The following is a 27,370-nucleotide window of genomic DNA, read 5'->3' on the forward strand; positions in this document are numbered from 1 at the left end:
GCCCTGGGGGCCACACCTTCTGTGTGTACCTGAAGTTCACAGAGTGCCACCACTTCTCCCTGGGCATTAGCTCCTTGACCTATAGAGAGACTTCTCCTTTGTCTTTTTTATGTGTCATTGTGACTACCGCCCCCTCCCATCCCAACCCCCTGGTCACGAGGACTGAGGGCAGGAGCCATGTCCCCTTTTTATCCCCAGCTCCTGAACCGTTTCTTACATTGATTTGTTGGTTTGCTCATTGAATCAACATACATGAGAAACACTGGACTGGAAGAAACACAATCTGGAATCAAGATTGCCGGGAGAAATATCAATAACCTCAGATAAGCAGATGACACCACTCTTATGGCAGAAAGTGAAGAGGAGCTAAAAAGCCTCTTGATGAAAGTGAAAGAGGAGAGCGAAAAAGCTGGCCTAAAGCTCAACATTCAGAAAACGAAGATCATGGCATCCAGTCCCATCACTTCATGGGAAATAGATGGGGAAACAGTGGAAACAGTGTCAGACTTTATTTTGGGGGGCTCCAGAATCACTGAAGATGGTGACTGCAGCCATGAAATTAAAAGATGCTTACTCCTTGGAAGAAAAGATATGATCAACCTAGATAGTATATTCAAAAGCAGAGACATTACTTTGCCGACTAAGGTCCGTCTAGTCAAGGCTATGGTTTTTCCTGTGGTCATGTATGGATGTGAGAGTTGGACTGTGAAGAAGGCTGAGCACCAAAGAATTGATGCTTTTGAACTGTGGTGTTGGAGAAGACTCTTGAGAGTCCCTTGGACTGCAAGGAGATCCAACTAGTCCATTCTGAAGATCAACCCTGGGATTTCTTTGGAAGGAATGATGCTAAAGCTGAAACTCCAGTACTTTGGCCACCTCATGCGAAGAGTTGACTTATTGGAAAAGACTCTGATGCTGGGAGGGATTGGGGGCAGGAGGAGAAGGGGACGACCAAGAATGAGATGGCTGGATGGCATCACGGATTCGATGGATGTGAGTCTGAGTGAACTCCGGGAGTTGGTGATGGACAGGGAGGCCTGGAGTTCTGCAATTCATGGGGTTGCAAAGAGTCAGACACGACTGAGCGACTGAACTGAACTGAACAGTAATACGGGGCTCCCAACACACAGCAGACAGCCTGCCGGTCATTGCATGTACAGTGGGGAACCAAGTGGACTTGGGGCCTAACAGAGATGCCCTTGCTTCCCGAGGCCACTCATGGCAACACAGCAAAGGCTACAGTGACAAACAGCTGCGGCTCTGCCACGGGCACAATCCATGGAGCCAGTGGGACGTGGGGCAGAGAGAATACCCACCCTGCTGTCCTCCACCAGGGCAGGAGCAAGGGGTTAATGGAGAAATGCCCTGGCTCTCCTGCCCCTCAGTTGGGATAACTCCACTCCTTGTGCTTGGTTATCTCCCAGAAGTCCAGGTGGATTAACACCTGCTGCTCTGTATCTTCCTTCTTTTCCCCTAGCCACGGAGTCACCTTAGGGTCTGCTTCCGTGGAAGCACAAACCAAATCCCTCCCTGAAGGTGGAGTTGAGGACAAGTCAGGTGATGAGGATAATGACCTATTATTAATCCAGCTCAGCTCCCTGTGAGTTTACCCCGGCATGATACCTGGATCAATGGCTTTGTTTATTCATTTATTCATCTCCACACTTTCTGGGAGGGTTTGTTACACAGTACTGAGCACCTCCTACTTGCAAGTCGTTAAGTGAGGTACTTTTACACCGTACACTGACCCCAACTCTCTCCGGCCTGTAAGACCCACTGTATAGGTGAGGTGAGGAAGCTAAGTCTCAAAGGGCAATTATAGCTTGCCCAGGGTCACACAGGTGGTAAGAAGCAGAGCTGGGATTTGAACCCAGGTCTCTGTGATTCCAAAGCTCTGAGGCCTGATGGGCAAGCATCCACTTCAAACAAGGCAAACAGCAGTAGCCACAATGAGTTTAGAGTGAATGGGGAGAAGGAGGGTTCCTAAAAGCTTCCCTAAGGGAGAGGCATTTAATCTGAGTCTTAATGGATGGGAGGGTTTCAAGAGCTGGAGAAGTTTCCTGGGTGGGGTCTGCAGGGCTTTAAGGAGTGAGTCCTACGTGAAGGACAAGGAGAGTTTCTCCAGAGTAGGCTGAGCCGCCCTCCACTGGATAGAATGAGAGGTACTGAGGCCCAGGCCACTTTGGCTAAGTTCAGCTCATTAGAGTCCCTCTAAAACCCCAGGCCCCTGTGGGCTCAAAGGGTGTCCCAGAAGCTTCGAGTGTAAATATCCCACTTAATGAGGCCACCTGCCACTGCCCACTGCAGGCCACACTCGTGGTCATCGGAAATTCAAGGGTCATTAACTGCGTTCCGTTTGCTTGTGAGCTGCTATGTTTCTCACCATTTGACTGACTGGGAAATCAGCTCCCAGAGAGGCCCTGGTCTTCCCTGCAGCCCTGAGTCTCCTCCTCGTGGCTCTCTGCTGCACAGGGGTGCCCACCACCTTGTAACGGGACTCTCACCTCTCCGACTTCTGGCAAATGCAGCAGTCACATTTAGGGATGGGTGAGACAGTCTTCAGGAGTCATTGATTGATGCCCAGAGACATAAAGGACAATAAGGGGACTATATTTAGTCCCCTGGAGGTGGGCACACAATCTGTGAGATCTCAGCCTGTGTGCACTGTTAGCACATTTTCTGAGTCACCTAGATGCTCAGGCGTGGAGCTGCCCCAACTGGTGCTTCTCCCCATTCATGCCCAGCTGTCTCCTGCCTGGTGGGATGATGAGGGGAGCCTCTCAGAGGCACCAGGCAGAAAAGGGCTCATGTTCACCCCCTCCACCCACGTCCTCCTAAACCAGAAGGTCCTGGCTGACCCAGGGTGTTGATGGGCTGCACAGAGGGACCATGTCCCTCCAGGCTCAGGGTTGGAAGTCCTGCCCACAGGAATTCCTGCTTGCCTGCTTTCACAGAGTCCTGGTGAACCCTCCAAGAGCTTCCCATTGCTCTTAAGAGAAAACCCCAGCTCCTGTCACAGGCACACCTGGCCCGTCTGCCTCATGGAGTCCCTCACTCTCTCACTTCTCTCAGAACTTACCAGCCAGGCTGCCCCCTTCCAGGCTCAGGTCTGCCAACCTTTCCCCACCTCAGGACATCTGCCCATGCTCTTACTTCTACCCCAAAGGCTCTAACTGTCACCAGGACTGCCTTCTTCTCATCCTTCAGCTCTTAGCTGAAGGATGTCACCTCCCCTGAGGGGCCTTCCTTGACCTCTCAATGAACCCCTATCTTCATTTACCATCAAGGTATTGTTTGAACCTCCATACCCTTGTTGTAGCTTATGATTCTTGTGAATGGATTCACTTGCTGAGCAAGGGTTTATTGAGCATCTATTGTATGCCAGATGCTGTCCTAGGTGCTGGGGATACTGAAGTGAAGGAAGTAACTCCTCCAGGAGCTGACATCCTAGTGGGAGTCCCTGGCACAAAACAAAAAGGTGAAAATACGTATGTGGTACAGTGATTATGTAACATCAGATAGAATAAGTTCATGAAAGAAAAAACAAAGCCAGGGTGATGGAGGAGAGAACTTGGAGAGGATGGTCCATGAAGGCCCTCAGGAGGTGCTGTTTGAACAAAGGCCAAAATAGAGGCCTCTACTACTTTTTTTTTTTTAATATTGGCTATATTCACTATGTTACACAATATATTCTTTTTTAATTTTTACCTATTTATTTACTCTTGGCTGTGCTAGGCCTTCATTGCTGACATGGCTTCCTCTCCTTGCGGCAAGCAGGGGCTACTCTAGCTGTGCTGCGCGGGCCTCTCTCTGCAGCGGGTCCTCTTGTTGAGGTGCCCAGGCTGTAGCGCGCAGGCTCAGTAGTTGCGTGGTGTGCAGGCTTAGCTGTGGAATGTTTCCAGGCCAGGAGTGGAACCCGTGTCCCCTGCATTGGCAGGTGGATTCCTAACCCCTGGGCCACCAGGGAAGTCCCTTTACTGTTTCTTGTCTGTCTCCACTCCTGGACTATACGCTCCTTGAAGGGACCCTGGATGCTTTATTCCCCACTTGATCCACAGTGCCTGGCGCTCCGTAGGCACTCAGTAAAGCCTTATGAAGTGAGTGAACAAATGGACAGCTGACCAGACCTCCTGCCACTGCAGCAGAAGCATCTTTCCTTCACTTCATCAGCAGACCCCAGGAGCAGCTGGTCCCCGTCCTTTGATAATAACTCTCAATAGACAGGAAGGCCATTTGTCACTCCGCCCTCAGGTCTCCTCTCTCCAGGGAAACTGGAGGTCCTCACCCAGCTGTGATGGATAGAGTGTCCTCTGACTGGCAGGCCCAGCTGGGAGCTGCTCTCAGAGTCCCTCCTTATGTGGGGACAAATGGACCATGACACGTTGACACAAATAGCAAGATGGGATTGAGTGGGAAACCTCAAATACCAAGGAGACACGGCTTCCTGCTGATAGGTGGGTCCTGTGTTGAGTGACCTCACTGGGGATGTGGTACCATGGAGAATGGTGGATGGGATCAGGGCCTAAAGATGTGGAATCTCAGCTCTCCAAAGTAGGCAGGGGCCTTGGGCAAGCAGCTTTGTTTCTCTGGCCCTGTCCATCTGAGTAATGGGAGTACCAATGTTTGTTCTGATGACCTGTAAAGCATAAAGGTGCTTTGGAAAGTCAAGGGTGTACAGATAAGCAGAGTTATTCCAAATAACAAGTAATTTGTGCAAAGCCTTTAAAGAATAGTTGCATAAAGCGAGGCAAACCTGCATGTGTTGTCTTTATTGTGAACATTCTATTTAATGCCTATAATTCAGTGGGTGCCTGTGAGCAGAAATTCAGAGCACACACATGTGCCCCAAGATCAATGCTTATTTCCTCTGGCTTTGCTATTCTCTCCATCGCAGAGTCTTTGTCTCTGATAATTTCTCCAGGTGATTCGGAGATCTCAGCATGTCGGAAATGCAGGGAAGCTTAGGGCTCCTCTAGTGCTGCCCCTTAACTTTATGATGAGGAAATTGAAGGCCAAAGAAGATAGGTGATTTGCCTAAGGCCACACAGAAAGCCAGGTGTCCATAACCCCAAGATAAGACCAGAGGCCAGGAAAGGGTGGAGGGTGGAGGCTCTCCTTAGCCATCATATCTCTTCGTGTCTCCTCGACTGACAGTGGAGATTATGGGCTGGTTGCTGTTCAGTTGCTGACTTTTTGCAACCCCATCAACTTCAGCAGGCCAAGCTCCCTTGTCATTCACTATCTCCTGGAGTTTGCTCAAACTCAGTCTATTGAGTTAGTGATTCCATTTAACCATCTCATCCTCTGTCATCCCTTTCTCTGGCTCTCAATCTTTCCCAGCATCAGGGTCTTTTCCAATCAAAACGCAGTCTCCTGGAGAAGGGAATGCCAAACTACATCTGTATTCTTGCCCTGAGAATCCAATGAACAGTATGAAAAAGCAATAAGATAGGGAGTTGTTGGGAGGATTAAATGAGATACTACTTATAAAGAATTCAGACAGAGGTTCATCAATAACAGGGCTTACTCTGTGTTAGCTGCTACTGTCCTGACCATACCAGCAAGCACCAGCGTCACCATGCAGCCATTCTGATCAGTGGGTGCCCTGCCCTACCACTTATTGAGTATTCTTAATGGTTACATTCATCATCCCCAAGCCCCTAGCCTTTTAAACAGCACAGTAGTTCATAGGACTTCCCAGAAAAGACAGAGAGGACAGAAGCCTTGCCCAGCCTGGTCTCCAGTAAAACCACCTATAAACCTGTCTTGGTTTGCTCACATCCCTCCTCTGAGCTGTGTTCTAGCCCGTGCCATTCGGGGTGATTTTCTGTGGACCCAAAGTCCAGGACTTGTTGCTGGCCAGTGATAAGTAAAAATATCGATTGTAAATGTTTAGAAACTTGCAGCTGTTTCGACAGCATTGTGAGAGCCAAGCCTGCGGTTGGTGGACTCCTCTGCTGAGCAGGACATAGCTGTGTGAGTGTGTCAGAGGTTCATGGAGAGGCCCACGTAGTGTGACTGTGGAGTCATGCCCAGGTAGGACCATGAGTCTCAGATGGGTTGGAAAACAGAACTGTTCCTTTCCCAAGGATAGTTTGAGAAGCCATGATCTAGCCTTCCTTCAGTGAAGCAGACTCCTCAGCCTGCTCACCAGACCTTCTGCAGTCGGGCTGTGTGTACCCACCCACCTCCCCCACTGAGGGCCGCTCTCCACTCTGAATTCTCCCTCCCTGCCTTTGCAGCCCACTACTCAGACTGTCTTCCCCTTACTTTCCCACCTATTGAAATCTTATCCCTCTTTCTAGATCCGAAGCCAAATCCTCTCTCTTCCCTAAGGCCCTCCAAGGTCCCCCACCACCACCCCTCCAATCTCCCTGTGCCCTTTCACCTCCAGCAAGCGCTGCTCCCAGCCTGTCTCACGTGGTCCACAGCTGCTGCATATGTGCCTGACCTGGGTCACTCTGTGGCCCCTGAGGACCAGCTGGGCCTCCCATCCTTTTGAAGCCCCCCCCGAGTCTAGACCTTACATCTAAACAGTTTTCAACAAATGCCAGCCCAGCTGATCCAGAGCACCAAGTGTACCAGTTGGCTCCAGGTGCTACCTTTGCCAAAAGGAGAAATGGCTCAGATGTGAACCCATTACACTGGAACAGTCATGGTGTAAGCCCTGCAGGACCACCACTATGTCTGCGGCTGAGAGCAGCCTTCCGTCAGGCCTCTGGGGTGTGACATCAGCTCTCAGGATGAGTGGCTGGGCAGAAGGTTCCAGGTCCATCCTGCCCCTGGCCCACAGCTGACTCTCCACATGACTCTCCAGGCTGCCCTGGCCCAACTTATCACCTCAACTTGCTCAGCTGGCTCCTTGTGCCCGTGACCCCAGGAACAGCTCTATACAACCCTGCCACCCTCCTCCTTCTGCCCACCTGATGAGAAATACCCCCCTCCATCATGAACAGGGAACAAGCGAGCCTGGCTTTAGTTCAGAAATGCTCTTTGGCCTCACTAGGGAAGCCAGCCTCCACTTCCACTGCGTCTTTTCCTGCTTTCCACATATTCCTTGTGGGGACAGTGCCAGAAAGTTCCGTCAGAACAGAGACCCCACGTGCCACTCTGACTGCTTCTCATCAGTGTCCATTGCAGAGCTGGCTGGAAGTAGCTACTCACTGGGTGAGATGGAGGAGAAGGCATTACTTTAAATTGCGGCAAGAAATTCCTCAGCTAGACCAATGGAAGAACTTTCTGACTGTGAGAGGAATTAAACAGACATTTAAAGGCAGAGAAGATCTTAGAAAATGGGATCCCCGCCCCCCCGCTCCATTCAGCTGCTTAATCCTTTGTCCTTGGGTGAGAACCCAGAGGAAAACTCAGCCAGCTCTGGAGCTATGGAGGTGGGCCGTCCAGAGCCCCTGTCATGGCCCCAACCCCAGGCATAGGACCCTTTGGACTCTGTGGATTGCAGCTTCACACCCACTCATCTAAGCTAATCCTATCTCTCTGCCATGGGAGACACCTGGGTGGGCGGTACCTTCCAAGGCGCATGACAGAACCTGAGAGGGGTGCTGACCTCCCTGTGTGAAGCAAGTCAGAGTGAAAGGCATGATGGGAAATGGCGGATGAGGCTGTGGGATGAGTTCACACCTCATGGGAGACAGACTTGTACCCCATGACCTTCCGATGTCCTTTCCCGCTCTCCCTGCATCTTCCTCAGACCCCACATCTGGGGGTCCCACTCCCAACCCATGGAGCTTCACCAAATTCCCTTTGATCCCCAACCTCTCCCCCAGCTCCTCAGCCCGGGGTTTGCTCTGGAGCTTTGAAAGGGGGGTGAAGGCTGGGCCCCACTGGGGAGGGTGCCAGCCTGGGCAGCAGGACCCCTGGCTGGTCTGTGTGTCTTTGCCGCCTTTGAAAGGCCCTTCCAAAGAGGTAATTAATTCCTTTGTGCACAGACATGATTTATGGGACTTTCTAGGCAAATTGCAGAGATAAATGGTCTTTGGGGCTGGGAAGCTTCAAAGGCAGTGATGCAGGCAGATCAGAGGGAGCCAGGCAGCTGGGAGCTGGGGCCTCATTAAAAGCCTCTGGTATGGGGAAGGAGGCAGGAGGCTTTGAGCAGAGCCGAGGAACCTCAGGCCGGCCCCTGGCCCATTTGGGGCAGCCCCAGCTTACCAACCTGTACCTCACGGACTCCACTGCTTAAGTGCAGGAGGTGCGAGTGCTGGGACCACCAAGGTGCATTTATCCAGAGGTGGGTGTTGCCCAGGGCAGAGGCTTTGAGGACAGAGGAGAGTGGCGCATGAATTCTGGAGTGGACTCTGGGAGAGAAGGGGGAGATAGGGCAGGGAGTCCACGAGTCAGCACCAGCCTCTGCTCCAGGGACCTCACAGGCCTGGGGTCTCACCCCCTAGCCTGTCACTGATGACCTGGAATCCCTCTTCCACTCTGGTCTCAATATCCTATGTGTATAAGGACAGCGTAGGTCCTTATACAGCAGTTCTGCATAAACAGAAACGAGTTCTGCTGTGCCTCCCGTCCAATGCTCTCTGGTTCAAGGCCCGATTTTCAAATGTCCCCATCTGAGAAACAGGCCAGAGACCACACTGGCTGCAAGGTGATGGGCGAGTCGCCTAACCACACTTGACCTTGGTTCCTTCCTCTAGAGGATGTGGATAATCATAGCTATGCTGAAGAGTCATGGTTTAAACTGAGCAAGTACCTACTGCGAAGTACCTCACACCTAGTTTTCTTCCGCATTACCTGACGACACGATATCGCAGTAGTCTTTGTCTGGAAGAGTCCCTGTGAAGTTGATAAACTTGATTTCCACAACTTCCCATCTCTCCCTGAAAGCAGGTTAACACACATGCACATACGTCCTTCCTGATCTGGAGCCTGGGTCTGCGAATTGCTGCTTGACTATTCACAGATAACTGGGGTATGAATGGCTGGCAATGCCCCATGATGTCACCGACACCCTCCGCACACACTGTCATACAAACGTGGGGTGATGTGCAGTCTGACAGGGCATTGCCTCAGATGCTGAGGAATGGAGTCCTACCAGGGCAAGGCCAGGCAGCCTTGGCAGTATCTTGAAGCAGGAGTTCAGGGCTGATTTCCAGATGCATCTATCCACAGAAAGATGCAGGGTGCTGTCTTCCCACACCTGCCTGATATTCTGATGGTGTGATATCTGGTTAAAATGGACTTGGTTGCCTGGAGCTGTGGTGGGAGCTGTGGCGATAAAGATGGGGAAGGTAATGAGCCGAAGCCACTGACTTTGCTCAGGGCGTTTTGATGTACCTACTGGCTTCATTCCCTCCTCCTGCCCTGTTACCCAAGACCCAGCCAGCACCCAAGCCCTCTGACCTGAGAACAGGCCGGCTTTCTAGTTGTAGCTGCCCCAGCAACAGCCTTCCCGGCACCCCTCCATCATCCCCAGTCCTGACGGGCCAGTGTTTCTGGTTGCTTGTCTAGTTCTCAAATCAGCTATTAGAACATAGTGAGTGCTCCAATGTTGTTTGACAAGCAAATAAATGAGCCTAACTCCTCGTCCTGAAGCTGGTTTGGGGAGATGGAAAGAGTTTTAGATTGACCTGAAAAAGTAGTTTCCAATCTAGTTCTCCATTGTGATCACAGGTAAATCACTTGGCCCCTCTGATCAGTTTCCTGACTTGGAAATTGTAGAGGGTACACAAGATGCCCGCCAAAACCGAGGGCTAAGACAACCTGTCTGACTCTGAACTCTGCCTTTTGGAGTTTGGGGTACCTTTCCCCCCAGAGGAGACATTTGTCAATATCTGGAGACATTCTTGGTTATGGAGGAGGGGGTGCTACCAGCATCCAGTGGGTGAAGGCCAAGGATGCTAGTAAACATCCTATAATGCACAGGACACTCCCAAGACACACTCTCAGATGTCAATCATGCTGAGATTGAGAAACTCTGATTTACTTATTTCATGTCTTTGAGCCTCAATTTTCTTAGTTGAAAATGGGGTAATAATCCACCTCACACCAGTTCAGGTCAGTTCAGTTCAGTTCAGTCACTCAGTCATGTCCAACTCTTTGCAACCCCATGAACTGCAGCATGCCAGGCCTCCCTGTCCATCACCAACTCCGAGTTCACCCAAACCCATGTCCATTGAGTCGGTGATGCCATCCAACCATCTCATCCTCTGTCGTCCCCTTCTCCTCCTGCCCTCAGTCTTTCCCAGCATCAGGGTCTTTTCAAATGAGTCAGCTCTTCACATCAGGTGGCCAAAGTATTGGAGTTTCAGCTTCAACATCAGTCCTTCCAATGAACACCCAGGACTGACCTCCTTTAGAATGGACTGGTTGGATCTCCTTGCGGTCCAAGGGGCTCTCAAGCGTCTTCTCCAACACCACAGTTCAAAAGCATGGTTTATCTCAAATCCTCTTTGAAACAAGGCAAGGTATGAACTAACGGCACAGGTTTAGTAAAAGGATTAGGTGAAACAACCCCATGAGAATACAGATGATCCAATAGGAGGCTGTGTGTGTGTTTAGTCCTCCACCGCAGTGGCCTTTGGGAACCAGTGGAAATGGAGAGGCAGCCTGCATTCCATGCGGCCATGGAGGATTCTGCCTTCCCTTAACAGGAGCTGTAGACAGCATGGTTAAATAACACAGAGTAACAGATGTAATAAACAGATCACTAAGAGCTAATGGTACATCATTATAATCCTGTGCTGTAGGCCTCCGCTAGGCTTAGGGACTGTGTCGGGAGATTTGGGCTTTAATCTACAGCACCTTAGTCTATTAATATTTAATTCCAGCCATTTAAGTGGTGGAGAGCTAGGGAACAGAGCCGTGGCTTGGCTCAGAGCCTGGGTAACCACCTCGAATTTTCCTTTCCACACAAGGGCAAACATACCATCTACCCTGTCCCCTCTGGCCTGTTCTCAAGTGGGGACAGTGAGCAACAGAGCATAGAATCATCCCAGAAGGGGAAGAGACCTCAGCATATACCTACTGGTGGTTTTTTTTTTTTTTCCTTTTCCACTCTGATTTCTCACAGGATATTGAATATAGTTCCTTGTGCTATATAATAGGACCTTGATGTTTATCTGGTCTATATACAATAGTTTGATTTGCTAACCCCAAACCGCAATCCAACCCTCCCCCACCCCACACTGATGTTTCTTACTCTGCAGCGAAAGTTCCAATATTTTGGCTACCTGATGCAAAAAGCTGACTCACTGGAAAAGACTTTGATGCTGGGGAAGCTTGAGGGCAGGAGGAGAAGGGGGCGACAGAGTATGAGATGGCTGGATGGCATCATTGACTCAGTGGACATACATTTGATCAAACCTCAGGAGTTGGTGATGGACAGGGAAGCCTGGCATGCTACAGTCCATGGGATCAAAAAGAGTCAGACACGACTGAGCGACTGAACACGACGACAACAAATACAGACACCTCCGGCACTTGGAGGGCATAGTTCTTCGTTGTGCAGTGAGCTGATCACTTGTGACAGCCTAATTCCTCCCTCCCCCATCTCCAGGTGCCCTCTTGGGGAGGGTGACCCACTCTGAACAAGAACCACTGGTCCAAATCTGTCATTTTCCGCACAAGAACACAGAGGCCCAGAGAGGAGCAGGGTCTGCCCAAGATTGTCCAGTGTCGGCTCCAACCCACCCTTTAATGCTCCCTCAAAACTGCATCTTGGGTCTGGAAAAAGCAGACAGGCTTGGCCTTTGAGGATTTGCCGGGGCCTTTATTGGGGCCAGTCAGTAGACAAACAGCCCTGCTCACTGGGAAGTTACTTTATTTAGCAGCTGAAATGGTTTCCAGCGGCTGCTGCGCTGTCTCTGCCTCCACGCCTGCTGCTTTGTAAAGTCAGGAGTAATCCCATGAACTGGCAGCTCGCCCACTTCTCGGGGTGGGTGGAGGCATGGGGACTAAGATGAGCAGACTCAGGGCTGTGGGCCATTCCTGGGATATGCTCTGACTTTCACTGCTAAGGAGGAGGGCGCGTGGGGACCTTGGTCCAGACTCTGGTACAGGCCAGGGCAGCTCAGGGCCATGGGTTCCAAGTTCCTTTCTACCTCTCAACCTTCACATCAGCAGGCAGTCCTCCTCCTTGCTGAGTCTCAGGATTGCCATCTCTGGAATGGGAGGAAGCATCCATCCCTCCCATCCCCCACTCCTCAGACTCAGCATCCTCCTGCACATCTCCCTGAAAGGACCTGTGAGAACGCAGATCACCCTAAAGACAGTAGTCCTCACCTGCTGAGCTTTTTAAAATGCCCTGTCCTTGGGCCCTGCCACTCCAGAATAATTATATCAGAATGTCCAGAGCTGAAACCTAGGCCGGAGATGTTTTCAAAACCTCCAGGGTAATGCTGGCAAGCAGCCAGGCAGAGGAGCACTGTCTGAGGACACAAGTGACTAGGAGGAGGCTCTTGGGTCACTAGAGAAGGGCCGGCCAAGCACCCTTGTTGGCACAACCAGATGGCCCGTGCCCAGCTCTGGGGTGGATAATGGGTGAGACTGTGTGTGCACATGAGGGACAGGGGAGCTGCAAACAAGAACTCACCCCAGCTGCCCCTGCTGTAACCCACCGGGACCCCAAGGCTAGTAGAGACACCTAAATCTGCTTATATAGAAGTGGTGACAAAAATGCAATGGTCAACCAAGTTATTGTTCCTGATAGAGAAAGGCAATAAAGGCATCAAAACATAGCAAATTGTGCCTTTAATAAGTGATCTTTAGGGGCTTATTATCTAAGAAGGTCCTTGAGACACCCATGTTCATAGTGTCATTATTGACAATAGCCAAACTGTGAAAAGAACCCAGGTGTACCTCAAGAGGGGCATGGATAAACAAAACGTGGCAGATAGTAGAATAGTAGAATACTATTCAGTCATAAAAAGGAATGAAATACAGGTACATGCAACTTGTGGAACAACCTTGAAAATGGTATGCTTAATGATAGACGCCAGAAAAAACAGGACTAATTTTTGTATGATTCCATTTATGTGAAACATCTAGTTGAAGCAAATTCATAGAGACAGAAGGTAGATTAGAAGCTGCCGGATGGGAGGAGGGGATGTAGAGTTATTGCTTCATGGTTCCAGAGTTCCAGTTGAGGGTGATGGCACAGTTTCGGAAATAGCGGTGATAGCTGCCTAACACCATGAGTGTCATTAATTCCACTGAATTGCCTGCACATTTAAAAATGATTCAAATGGCTAAATGTATGTTATACGTGTTATATGACAATAGAAAAAGTTCAGAAGAAATAAATCATCTGAAGAGGATAAAATTACAGGAAATAGGGCCAGTCATGAGAAACCTGGGCCTTACAACCACCACTCCCACCTGAGCCAGTTCCTGGATAAGACCCTTGTGGAAAATAAGCCTCTGTTCTCACATCTTCCTGTGAGTCATCCACAGTGGCCATCTAAGCCCAGGCTGGCCACCGACATCCCATGTCCCCTCTTCCATCAACACCAGGCCATGCCCAGCAGGACAGCAGGGGTTAGAGCTCAGATACCTAGTCACTCCCCAGGTGCGTGACCTTGGACAAGATTGTTCACCTCCCTGGCCTCTGTCTCCTAATCTGCAAAATGGGGGTGTAAATAGCACCAGCTATAAAGGGATTGTTGTGAGAATAAACAATATTTTTAATGAGATTTTATTGATTTATAGGCTCCTGTTCTTTTTTTATGTTTATTTATTCACTTGACTGTGTTGGGTCTTAGCTTCAGCATGTGGGATCTTCACTGCAGTGCAGACTCTTTAGTTGTGGCACACGGGTTCAAGAGCGTGTGGGCTCAGTAGTTGTGGCACACAGGCTTAGCTGCTCCGCAGCAATGTAGGATCTTAGTTCTCCAACCAGGGATCAAACCTGAGTCCCCAGCGTTGCAAGGGAGATTCTTAACCACTGGACCATCAGGGAAGTCTCCTGTTGTGAGAATTGAGAAATTTTGCTTTACGCGTTTATCTTATGGCCTGGCATGTATTCACTGCTCCTTCAAGTGTTGTTAGAAATTTGAAAGTATGTCTGTGCTGAAGGTCAGAGGTTGAGAGAGAGAGAGAGATGTAGCCCCTCCCCTTGTGGGGGCAGAGGAGCACCCAGACCTGGGCCCCACAGCACAGAGAGGTCAGCTGGGGAGGCCCAGGCTGAGAAGGGCAAGAGTTGGCCAGACTAAAGGAACAGAGCAAGCAGGCCACAGACTTTCGGGTGCCCTTAAGCCCTCAGTCACTGTCCAGGGAAGATAACCCACTTGAAAAATTCACCCAAAGCCAAATATAATTAGGAAGGAGCATCTGTGACTGAAACAGAAAAACAGTCGGCGAGGGGTGACATTCCAAGGCCAAACTGGAAAGAGTTTGCGATTGTCTGTGAAAGAATGCGAAGTCCTGTAGTAATTTTAATAATGATAGTTTTTATTCACCTTCAACAGGGTAGATAATTGACTTCCTGCCTCATTTCTCTGTCATTGTAGGGAATGAGGTGTTTTTAAGTAGATTTTCTAAGATAACTGAAGCTTATCCCTGTGAACCCTAACTTTTTTTTTCCACTTAATCATTCTAGAGGGAATGTCTATGGAATGGATTACACACTTCCCTGCCTCCTTAATCAGAATATTCTAAATTGAATAGAACTACTTCCTGTCAATGTAGATGTGAGGGGTTATATCCTCTTATGTAGTAACTTCGAGTTACTTTGCTTTTTCAGTCTACAGATGTTTTCTGTTTATTTCATGGGCTCCTACCGTGAATAGAGCTCTTGCTTTTTTTTTTTTTTTTTTGAAGCCACATAAAACATATGTACACACATATAAATACACCGTATATGCATGTGCACACACACTCACACACCCCAATCTGTGATCTGAGAACCCAGACCAGGCTTAATGGAACTGCATCTCCATGTTCTTCTCTAATGCCCTGAACTGCCCTTATCATGGCACTTTCATAGCATTCCATAAATGCTGCTCCCGAGGCTGTGTCCCCACTCGATTGTAACTCCAAGAGGGTGGGACACTTTCTGACCCTAGTAGGCGTTTGGTAAATATTGGTTGAATGAACAAGTAAAAGAATGAAAGCACCCAAGTGCTAGTTCATGGACTTTATGAAAATACCCAGATCCCTCATCAGAGGCATAGTTTTACTTCTTACTGGTTTTGGTTGTGACACAGTGAATGGAGGTCCCCTCTGATAAGTGAAATGTAACTGTCTGCCCTGGGATGCACCAAGGACTAGCTGGCTCGGGACTCCAACAGTTAAATACAGAGCCGAGGTCTGAGGGCAGTGATCTGGCCTACCCTTGACTATAACCTTGGGCAATCACATAATTTCCCTGACCCTTTATTTCTTCATCTGTAAAAATGGAGAAATAATAAAATCTAATTCACACCGTTTTAAGTGTCACAAGTGAGCATTTAAATTGTGGTGGTTATTATTACTACAATGGAATCACATCATATGTATGTTAAACTCATGCAAATTTAGCTATATGTGCTTGGCAACAAATGAGAGAGAGAAATGAGGCACTAGGTAATTCTGCTAGTCTTTCCATTCACTGGGTAGATGTTCCAGAGAGAAGGTGACATGGGAGACACATGACTGCTGCGTGCTCTCCCATTCTCTGTCCTGGGAGCCTCTTACAGTGTGAGTGCAGCTTGTAATGATAACTGTACTCAGTTTTTTATTGAGATATAATTGACATATAACTTTATATGGTTTCAGGTCACAGCAAAACAATTCGATTGTAAATATTGTGAAATAATCACCACTGTAGGTGTAGTTAACATCACATGTAGTTAAAAATTTTTTTCTTGAGATAAGGACTTTCAAGATCTTCTCTTTTAGCAACTCTCAAATATACAATACAGAATTATTAACTATAGTCACCATGCTGTATGTTACTTCCTCTGAACTTACTTATCTTATAACTGGAAGTTGGTACCTTTTGACCACCTTGCCCCTTTTACCTGCTACTTACCTTTGACAACCACCAAACTGTTCTCTGTATCTATGAGCTCTATTTTTGTTCATTGCTTTTTAGACTCCACAGATAAGTGAGATTGTATGATATTTGTCTTTCTCTGTCTGACTTATTTCACTTAGCATAATGCCCTCAATATCTACACACATTGTCACAAATAGCAAGATTTCCTTCTTTTTTGTGGCTGAATAATATTGTTTTGTATGTGTGTGGGTATACACATGTATGTGTGTATACGTGTGTGTGTGTATGTGTGTGTATACAGATTTTCTTTATCCATTCATCCACTGATGAACATTTAGGTTCCTTCTGTATCTTGGCTTGTGTGAATAATGCTGCAATGCCCATGGGGATGCAGATATCTTTTCAAGTTAGTGTTTTCATTTCTTTCAGATACATACCCAGGGGTAGAATTGCTGGATTGTATGGTCGTTCTATTTTTAAGTTGTGGGGGAACCTCCATACCGTTTTCTATAGTGGCTGTACCAGCTTACATTCCCACCAACAATGCACAAACATTTCTTTTTCTCCACGTCTTTGCAGACACTTGCTATTTCTTGTCTTTTGGACAGTAACCCACCAGGTGTGAAGTAATATCTTAGTGTGGTTTTGATTTGCATTTCCCTGATAATCACGAGCACCTATTCAAGTACCTATTGGTCATCTGCATGTTTTCTTTGTAAAAATGTCTATTTAGAGCCTCTGTCCATTTTTTTAATCAGATTGTTTGGGGTGGAGTTTTTATTTATTTTGCTACTTAGTTGTAAAAGTTCTTTATATATTTCAGATATTAACCCCTTATCAGATATGTAACTTGCGAATATTTTCTCCCTTTGGTAGTTTGCCTTTTCATTGTATTGGTTTCCTTTGCTGCATAGAAGCTTTATAGTTTAACGTAGCCCCACTTGTTGATTTTGCTTCAGTTGCCTTTGCTTTTAGTGTCAACTCCAAAAAAGCATTGCTGAGATCAATATCAAGGAGATTATTACCTATGTTGTCTTTAGGAGTTCTTTGGTTCCGGTCCTACATTCAAGTCTCTAATCCATTTTGAGTTGATTTTTACATATGGTGTAAGATAGAGGTCCAATTTCATTCTTTTGGATGTGGCTGTCCAGTTTTTTCAACACCATGTATTGAAGAGACTGTCCTTTACCCACATATAAAGGGGTATATTCTTGGCCCCTTTGTCATGAGTTAATTGACTATATATGCACGGGTTTCTTCTGGGCTCTTTTTCTGTCTTTACACCAGTGTCATACTCTTTGTGTTACTCTAGCTTTGTTTAGAATTAGAAAGTGTTATGCTTTCTTCTTCTCAAGACTGCTTTGGCTATCAGACTTGGTTTTTGCCTCACTCACTGTAGTACCAAGTGGAAAATTCAGGGTGAGGCCTACTCAGAATATGGCAGCTCAGCTTGTATGTGTATTGGGGGCACAATGAAAAAAGGATGAGGCAAGATAGGGTGATTGGGATTCCAGGCCTAGGGTGGTTCCATCTACTAAAAGTGATGGACAGTTTCCATGACTTTGACCACTTGACTTTGGTTAGCAAGTGGGAGGTGATGCAGGAGGATGGGCGGGGCTGCTAAAGTGATTCTCCATCAACCTTGTGGTCCAAAGAGCCCAGGGACTCATTGGCTTCACTGGAACCTTGTGCTTTTGTCCGTATCCAACACTTGGGTACCACTGTCTGTTTGCTCATACTGAGCCTGCCCCTGGGACACCTTCCCCAGTCCTACTTGCCTGCCCCCTTTTCTTTCTGAGTGTCTAAACCCTAGAATCACTGGAGCACAAAGGCCAACTAATCATCTCCTTATCTTCAGGCAGTAGGGTCTCTAGCCATTCCGGTTTGCCCAGCACTGAGAGATTTCTCAGAATGAGGGATTTTCCGTGCTTTAACACAGGACATTTTGGTCACTCTGATAGACAAGTGAGACATCTTTTATGGTCCACTTCAGGGGCCATCTCTTCTAGGAAGGTGCCTGATTCCTTAGCTGGGAGCAGTGTTTTTCTCCATTGAACATCTCCTAGTACATTATTCATGCCTGTCCTTGCCTGAACTCCACATGCACCCCTGCTCCAGGATTTGAGAGAATGAGGTTAGAGTTGAGGACATCTTGTTGTTCTGTGTCTTGGATGCATCAGGTGAGGGTCAGGCTAGGAAGTGGTAGCAGGCTGGGCGGCCTACCTGAAGACTGCCATTCAGCCCCTCTCCGCAGCCACAGAGTGTGAATTTCTGCAAAGCTGGCTCAGCTATCACTCTGTGAAACATTTAATTACACATAAAGATTTTCAAGGCTGTCTGTCACCTCCCAGGGAAACATTTCTTGTTCCTGCCCCTTCTGAAGTTAGCTGCTTAGAAAGTAATGAGATTGAACTGAAGATGAAGGAAGCAGGGGGTGTCGGCATTACTGGTAGGGAGACGCAGCGTGAAAGGGAGATGGGAAGGGTGACAGGGAGTGGAGCCCAGGGAGGGGCAGGGAGTTTGGAGACGTGTTCACAGAGAGTGAGATGCAAGCCGTGAGACAAAGTAATGTTTCACGAAGACATGGAAAGAGAGAGATGGGAGCTGGGCTGGGGCAGCACCAAGAAGGGGAGTACAGTCACAGAGAAGAGGGGAGGCAGACTGGAAGAGAAAGGGCCTGGCTGAGAGGAAGAGAGAGCCTACCAAGTAGAGTTCAGCAAAGGTTAAAGAGCTTATGGTTTCATAGTTCCAGTACAGAAGAAGGGTTTGGGAGACTGGATTGACCAGTCTTGGTTGGACTGGAATGACCCTGACTAAGATGCATTGAAAAAAGAAGCTTCTGAGCTTGTTTGATTATTTAGGGGAGGGGAGTAGAGGTTGATGACCAGCTGGTGGAGGTTATTGGTGAATGCTCCCACCAGAACCCCCTTGCTGATCCTGTCCAGGGCAGAGTGATGTAGAGACGGGAAGGCTGGTCCCAGCCGCCATCCGAGAGAGTCCACGGGATCCTTCTGCCCTGACCCGCTCCTCTCTTACAGGCTGCGATAGCGACCACTGGGGCCCCCACTGCAGCAACCGGTGCCAGTGCCAGAACGGGGCCCTGTGCAACCCCATCACAGGCGCCTGCGTGTGCGCTGCCGGCTTCCGAGGCTGGCGCTGCGAGGAGCTCTGCGCGCCGGGCACCCACGGCAAGGGCTGCCAGCTGCCGTGCCAGTGCCGCCATGGCGCCAGCTGCGACCCCCGCACGGGCGAGTGCCTCTGCGCGCCCGGCTACACCGGCGTCTAGTGAGTAAAGAAAGCCCAGGCGGGACGCATGCAGAGGGGTGGCCGGGAGGGTAAGATGGGGAAACACATGAAGGATCAAGAAAGCCCTGGCTGTAAAATCTCCTGCGCTCTGGCCCCAAGTCCTGCAGAGGCTGAACTCCTGGGCCTCACCCACACAGGCCTCAGATCCCTGCTGTCCAGGGCCCAGGGTGACTGGAACTGGCTTGGAGGACTCGTGGATGGATGCTGTCATGGTGGGAGAAGCTGGCTAAACCTTCTTCTAGGAGACCCTTCCTGATCTGGGCTCCAGATTTTGGCTTGGAATTCTCTTCTGATCATAATCCAAGTGCCATTACTGAGCCTTCCAGGCCATTTGAGACGGAATGGGTGAGGGCCCTGGGCAGATATCATGCTTAGATTTGGGGAGATTACTGTGCCTGGTCCTCTTCCCCTGCCTTTTTCCCTCATCCAGTTTTCAGGAGAGGGAGTCTGCATGAACAGGATAGTTGTGACCCCTCAGAGGCAAGATTGACATTCTCCTCGCCACCCTTTTTTTTTTTATTTTTTTAAATCATTTTATTGCAGCCAAAACTATGGAATTAACTGTATATAATAAGCTATTATATATATACACACACATTTTAAGTTATAGGGAATAAAGTTTATTTTGGCAGAGAGTGTTAAACAAAGTTGCATACATTAGTAACATAACTCAACATCCTTAATTTGGTATAAGTGTGACACATTTGCTTGCTTTCCTGTGATCTGCTAAATCACCATAACCTAAACTGCTTTATAAAACGGATACACTGAAATTTCTTTACTGTTTTCGCTTACGCTCTGATTCTAAACAAAACTTTTCATGGGCTTTTCAAACTTATCAAGGGCTCAGTGGCCGCCTCAACAGCCCTAGATCCTGAGGGAGCACCCAAGCAATCTGGCCACAGATACATCTCTGATGGAGGGTGTCCCCTGCCCCCGTGTCTGACCAGCTCCTGGGCCAAGGCATTGAGCTCAGGCCCAAGAAGACCACATGCAGACCCTCCCCTGCATCTCAGCAGTGCCCCGTTAGAGAAGCCTGTTGTGGGCGCTGAGAGCCTTCCAGAGCCTGGAAGGGAGTGGAGGCCTGGCCCACATTCCCTCTCTTTCAGAATCTAGGCAGATTCTCGAAGGTTGGACTCGTGGCTACGTCTCATGGCCTTTGTTTGTGCTGTTCCTTCTGCCTGGCTCCGCCTTCCTCCCCTTCTCCCTTTACCTTCAAGACTCAAGTAAAATGCCTCCCTCTTAGGGAAGATTTCCTCTGCTTTCCCACCCAGAAGAGCCCTCTTCTTTATACCGAAAGCCCTTGAGTCATCTCCCGTACTGGCCCAAGCACACAACCTCCAAGGACACTATCTGAGAAGGACACTATCTGAGTCCCTCTTTCCTCTCCTGGCCTTGTACCTAGTATGGTTCATATTGACCAGGAACTCACTAACTTCTAGGGAGCCCAGGAGCCTTGGGACTGGCTTTGCATGCTGCCGCCTCTCACACCTCTGCTTCTCTCTGCAGCTGCGAGGAGCTCTGCCCGCCTGGGAGCCATGGGGCTCACTGTGAGCTGCGCTGCCCCTGCCAGAATGGGGGTACCTGCCACCACATCACTGGCGAGTGTGCCTGCCCTCCAGGCTGGACGGTAGGTGGCCCTGCAGGATCTGGGTGGGGCTCTGTAAGAGATCTGAGCATCCCTCGTTCACATGCACCCTGGAGAGCTAAATTCCTCTCCCATCCTGAATAGCCTCCCTCCTCTTTATGGTCATGGGGATCATTAGACACTGCCGGCGGGCCATGGACACAGCTTTGACTGCTGGGGCTCGTATCTAAATGCTGTGTGATCTGAAGGTAGTTGCCTAACCTTTCTGAACCTGTGGTCCCTTGTGTGCGAAGGGGTTGAATTCTTCTCACAAGTTGTGTCTGTCTTTCAGCATACTCACTTGAGTTGCCACGGCTCTGAGATGTGGTGAAGGGCCACCGTGTAAGGATGGAGGTGGTGCAGGGGAAGGGAGAGAGCAGGCATGGCCCCCTTCCTTTAAAGAGCTTCAGAGTCCCAGCCTCCAACCCCTGTACTCACAGATGCACACAGTTATTCTGATTCTGTGGGCCCCGGATCTGTATCTTAACGTGGGCTCCGGGTGACTCTGAGGTGGCCTCCCCCAGTCCAGGTCCCTTGTCTGGGAACAACCACTGTGGGAAAGTGGGATGGGATTTACCAAATCACAGGCCTGAATCCAGGCTTCACATACAGTGTTGGCCCTGAAGAAAAAAAAGCCCTCGATCGTTCTAGTCTCTGCTTCCCTAACTGTAACACTGGCATAAAATCAGGGGCTTCCCTGGAGGACCAGTGGTTAAAACTCCACACTTTCACTTCAGGGAGGGAGGGTCTGATCCCTGGTCAGGGAACTAAAATCCCATATGTCATGTGACGGGGCCAAAATGAAAACCATCTGGCATAAAAACAGTCAGCCCCGCGCTTCAGAGTGGCACAGTTGGCAGAAGGCTCAGATGAGGGCAGTATAGGACCCAGGTGCCCTGCAAACACTGAAATGCCCTACTGTCATTCATTTTCTATGTCCCTGGATGCCACAGGCAAGCCACAGCCTCCCTTAAGCCAGCCTGTCCCCCCTGTCAGTGTCCCCACCCTCTGCAATCCCAAGCCCCTCAAAAGCAGCGAGTCACCGAGGCTGACTTTCCCATTTCAGGGAAGCTCAGTGATACAGTCGGCTGCCTCCCCTGGGGCCGGGGCTTTGTGGAGCCAGGAAGGGACGGGGCTGTGGAGGAGGAGCAGGATATTTTAGGAGGGTGTGAACGCGAGGTCACGGCGGGGGAGCAGCAGGAGGGATGGCTACAAGGCCTATGACGCAGGCAGATTGGCCAGAATTCTTTAGAGCAGGAAAAAACCTGGGGGATCATATGGTCCAGCCTTGTCCCATCCTGGCTGCGCACCAGAGTTGCAGTGGATGGGGGTGGGGTGGGGCTAATACAGATTCCCAGACTCCACAGTAGACCATCCTGGGCCCAGGATCTCTCTCTCTCTCTCTTTTTTTTAATAAGCTCCCCTGGTGATTCTGAAGCAGCCGACCCTGACTTCAAGTCTTCATTTGGAAAAAATCAATCCAGACTATAGGATTTTCTTCTGTGTTTCACAGAACCCGAGGGTTTCTTGGAGGTGAAGGTGGGCGCAAGTAGCCTAACAACTGGGGCTCTGGGACCCACACCCCCCCCACGTCTCCATTTTAATCTACCAAGAGGTCCTAGGTAAGATTTCACATAAAAACAGGACCTCCCAGCTTTAAGAGGCTTGAATACCACTGGTCTGTCAATACCTCCCTTTCTCAGATGAGGCAGCGGAGGCCTAGAGTGGCTAAGTGGCCTGGCCGAGCCCACGCAGCTGGTGGACAGGGAGGTGGAGCTGGAATGCAGGTGCCCTGACTCCTGAATCCAAGCTCTTGGTGCCCGTCTGTCTCTGTCTCTTCTGAGGAGAACTAAGTGGCCCCAGCCTCTCCCACACCTGCCCGTCTCTCCGACCCTGAACCACCCTCTGTAAAGGCCCTCCCATCTCCAGCCAACTTCCGGAATCCCATCACTCGCAGGCTGGGTCCTCAGAGACCCAGCAGCAGGCAGTGAGGTCAGATCAGGATGCAGTAGGGGAAGAACAGGCCACAGGCAGACCTGTACCTGTAAAGTCCTCTCTAGAGAGATGGAGGCTGATGGAGGCTGGTGATTGAAGAGGGCGGCGGGGAGGAAACCAACACAGATAATAATTTTTTTCCCCTCCCAATACAGTGAGAGGTTTGTTCTTTCAGATGACAGGAAACTCTGTCAATAGCAGCCTTTGGATTTAGAAACTTTGTGTTTTGAATTTTATTGTAGACAATTGCATTTCTATTTTTGACAGAGCATTTAACTTGCAGATTTGTATGAATTATTAATACCCCTCCTGCATGCAGTCACAGTGTAATGAAGCTGCTGCTGGGGCCTGAGGCCCCTCCCAGGGAGAGCGCTGGGGCCAAGGGGACGGTGCAGGGCAGAGCGGTCCTCCCTTTATTATCCTCCATTGCCTCATTTGCCTGCCAGCCCCACATGGCTTTAGCAGCACTCAGAGATATAGAGTACGACTGCTCACACACAGAGCAGGTGCCCAAAGAACCAAGGCTTCATGCAGACCTGGAGAGGAGCTGCCTGGAACCCTGGCCCCCGGGGCCCCTTCCTCGGGGACCCCTGGCCAGTAGGGGTACGCCCACAGGTGTATGGGCAATCCAGTGTATGCCCACAGGACACGACTCTTGCCCAGTTGTGGTAAGCCCGTCCCCAGAGGGCCTCTGCAAAGAGCCTAGGGGGCTGTTTCCTCTCTCTTTCTGGGCTTTGAGACCTTTCAGAGGAGGAGACCCAGGTGTGAGGAGTTCACTGTGAGTGGGAAGTGCAGACGGATGGGAGGTAGGAGATATGATCACCTGCCTTAGGCATTCCCAGTCTGATGGTGGAGGCTGGACACACACATGTGCATGCACACACATACACACTCAGGAAACAGCAGGCCCCAAGAGCTGGGAAGTAGAACCAATCATCATGGGGGAGCAAAGAGAGGTATTTGTAAAATCCTGGAAGCTCAGGTTTGGGAAGTTTGTACATGGATCCCCAAGCCTGACCTGGATGGCCTGGATCATTTCCACAGTACCCAAGCCAACCACTGTTCACTTTCCCCGGAGGGCATCCATGCCACCCAGGACAGCAGTGATCATTAGAGGCTTGGAGAGGCTGCGTTGTCTCATTGGCTTAACCTCAAGTCCTTCACCGACTTGGCCCCCTCCTTTCTTCTGCTCCATTTGTCCATGGTCTTCTTTATGTGCGGCTGGTTTCCAGATCTGGACAGAACCATTTGGTCCGTCCAGTCCTGAGGAACAGGACTCTTGCCTCACTGCATCTCCCCCACCTTCTAAATGCCACACAGCCTGAGACCCCACCGCTCTAGGAGACATACTCTCAGCTGACTATGGGGCAGGTGTGTTAGGGCTGTCAGAACAAAGCAGCGCACACTGGGGGGCTTTGACGACAGAAATGTATTTTCTCACAGCTCGGGAGGCCAGAAGTCTGAGACCAAGGTGTTGGCAGCGTTGGTTCCTGCTAAGGCTTCAGCCCCTGGCTTGTAGCTTGCGGTCTTCTCCCTGTGTCTCCACGTGGCCTTCCCTCTGCCCTGTCTGTGTACTAATCTCTTCTCCCAATGAAGACATCAGTCATATTGGACTAAGGGCCACCCTGATGACCTCACTTTAACTTTATTGCCTCTCTAATGGCCCTGTGTCCAGCCACAGTCATATTCTAAGGTGCTGGGAGTTAGGATGTGTGAACCTGGGGGACACGATTCAGTTCATAAGCAGGAAAGAAACCATAAGATCACAGCCCTCTTTTAGGCTGAAACTCTCCTGTCTGCTCTCTCCCCCATCTCTCCCCAAAGCTATTCCTCTAACCAGCAGTAACCAATCGATTATGTGGTTCTCCCCGACTCTTCCCTGTCCCAGGTGATATGGGCTCCTACCACCTCCACCTCATCGGGGGTCTGCTTGGGTTGAATATTAATGAAGGGCCCACTCATCTCTAATTTAATGAAGGTTCCTTCCCATCTCTGATCCCACTGAATCTTTACAACCACGTGGGACACTGGGGGTTACCACTCGCATTTTAGAGATGAGGAGACTGCGGCTCGGAACTATCACATGACTTGTCCTCGCTCAGCCATCTGGAAGGAGGTAGACCTGGTGTTTGAGCCCAAGACCTGACTTTGAGTCCAGTGTTCTTCCCACCCTATCAGGCAGCAGCCCTTCCGAGGCAGCAGATTCTTCCAGCCCCAGGAGCTCGAGCCTGAGGAGGACCGAGCTGTGGGTGGGGAATACTGGGCAGGGGCTGAAAGAGGTGTTCACTGTCCCATCCAGAAAAGGCTCAAGGATGTTCAGTTTCCCCAGGAATTCTTGAAAGGAAGTAACTGTTCCTATTGGTCTCTACAGGAAACCCTGATCATGTCTCAGAAACTCTTGAGAAAGGGAGTCTGTGGTCTACAGGATGGATGGATGGATGGATGGTGTGTGTGCGCGTGCATGTGCGTGCGTGTGCGTAAGAATAGGAGGGCTCCACTGTGCTCCATGATGAGGACGTAGGAGGTATAAACACAGCCCCCTTAATGGTCAAAGTGGCCTTATCCAGCCCAGGACTGCAGAGAACTGGCCATAAAGACTCCTCCCTTCCCTCAAGAATCCCTAGAACTTTTGGGGGCACAGTGAGAAAAGCAGGCCCAAAGTACCACCCTCACCACCTCCAGGGAGAAGAGGGACCCCTCATCTGAGTAGCTTTACCCTGCGCCTCTCCTCACGTACACACGCATCTCACCATCCTCGGCTACTGCCTCTTCCACTCAGTTGTCCATCTCTGCCCCTCCTAGCCCCCGTCTCAGCCCCACACTATCTGACGTATATGTAGGGGAGAAATCTGAGTTAAAAGGCCTACTGCTTAATTCATTACAAGTAAATTGGATGATATTGATAGATGACTCTGGTCAGCAGGATTTTCCTGACCAAACTAGCTTCCTCAGGGTTGGCAATTATCGGTGCTTAATAATTGTGAGTTGAACTAATTGATTAATTAATTGTGGGAGAATCCTTGATCTTCATAAGAGAAATGACCATCTCTGGTGTGGGAGAGGCTAGAAAGGCAGCAGGAAACAAAAGTAAGTTTAGATTCCTGTTTGATAAAGACCAAAGAGTCATACGTATAATTTTAAAATTATATACAGTCTCTCATACCACAAGGCTACTACTGGAAGGAAGGGCAAATAGACCTCTTTCCCAACCCCTGACAGGTCCTACTCCTGAAAGATACCAGATTCAAATCTTTTAGGTGTTTCTTCTGGCATTTCCCTCCATATTTCTCCAAAACACGCTTTACCACCATCTCACAATTCATTAGAGCCTCATTTCAAGTATCTGCTGATTCCTGGTCTCCTGTTTATGTTTTACCGTAATCCTTTGGAAAAGCTGGCTGGAAGCCTGAGGGGCAGGAGAGGTGCCAGGCTTGTTGACTGATAGGAGCCTTAAATATCAGTATCTGGAGGTCTTTCCCTTTGACCTCTCTGTGTTCCCAGAAAGAAATCCTCCAGAACCCTGCAAAAGGGAGTAGAGTCTGGTCACTAGAATCCTAGGGGCCGAGCAGGGGAAGAGAGCAGAGGGGTCTGACTGTTATCCAGGCAGATCCCACAAGATCCCCATTTCTGATGGTCCCCACCCTTTAGCTGTGCTTGGTGTCCCTGTGTCTGAAGCATTCGTGGGTCAGCCTCCCTAAAAGTAAACTGCTGGTCTTGGCAAGGCTATTTGAAATGGGGGTAAAAATCTGGGGACTAATTCCCCCTTTTATAAACTTCTAAACACTCCTCCTGTTCTGCACACCGGCGCCTTGGCCCTCTGGTGTCTCTGATTCCTGAGCTTTACTGAGCGTTGTCTTCCGACGCTCCCTTTGCAGGCCCTCGTCGTTGCTGAGAAAGCAGAGACTCCAGCAGGTCCTGTTCCTCCATCTGCCAGTCCCTCTTCCACCGCGTGACACTTCGTGTCCTCTCCGGTCCCCTCTCCCCTTCCTTTTCTCCTTGTAAGTTTATATGTTCCCCCTGCTCCCCTTTACTCGTCTGGTAGCTGGGCCTGGGAGAGAAGTAGAGATAAATGTATGTTTCCACACCACCGTCTTTAATCGCGTCTCTGCTTTCTTTTTTCCTTAGCACTGCTTCATGCACCAGCGTGAGGGCACCTAGCGCCATGCACTGGTTATCTCTTTTCTTGTCTCTCTCCCCAGTAGGTTGGAAGGACAGGAATCGAATCCTACCTGTATTTTTATATCCCTGGAGTCTAGAACAGGGTCTGGTATACAACAGGCCTTCATTAGACATGTGCTGAAAGATTGGATAAGCAAACTGGTCTCAGTCTGCCTGTCTCTAAAGTGTGGCTTTGGAGTCATGGTTTCCAACTTTCTGTGCTTCTGTGACTGGGGAGAAGGTCCCACTAAAGGATGGGGTGGTCCCTTGGGCTGTAGCAACCGTGCTACTTCTAGAAGAATGTAGCCTCAGGATTGCATCTCAGAAGCTCCACCTCTGCAGGTCTC

The 27,370-nt window shown here is 49.5% G+C and overlaps 1 protein-coding gene across 1 annotated transcript in view; it reads left to right on the forward strand.

The window, feature by feature from the left end:
- The window catches only part of LOC120860911 (multiple epidermal growth factor-like domains protein 11), a 189,000-nt gene that overhangs the window by 148,604 nt on the left and 13,026 nt on the right, over positions 1 to 27,370 (forward strand). The window contains exons 5-6 of the mRNA XM_040236633.1: positions 18,976 to 19,222; positions 20,753 to 20,873. Coding sequence (XP_040092567.1) covers positions 18,976 to 19,222; positions 20,753 to 20,873 — 368 coding nt within the window. The remainder of the gene's footprint in view (positions 1 to 18,975; positions 19,223 to 20,752; positions 20,874 to 27,370) is intronic.

Source organism: Oryx dammah, unplaced genomic scaffold, assembly GCF_014754425.2.
Source record: "Oryx dammah isolate SB20612 unplaced genomic scaffold, SCBI_Odam_1.1 HiC_scaffold_11209, whole genome shotgun sequence".
NCBI classification, from domain to species: domain Eukaryota; kingdom Metazoa; phylum Chordata; class Mammalia; order Artiodactyla; family Bovidae; genus Oryx; species Oryx dammah.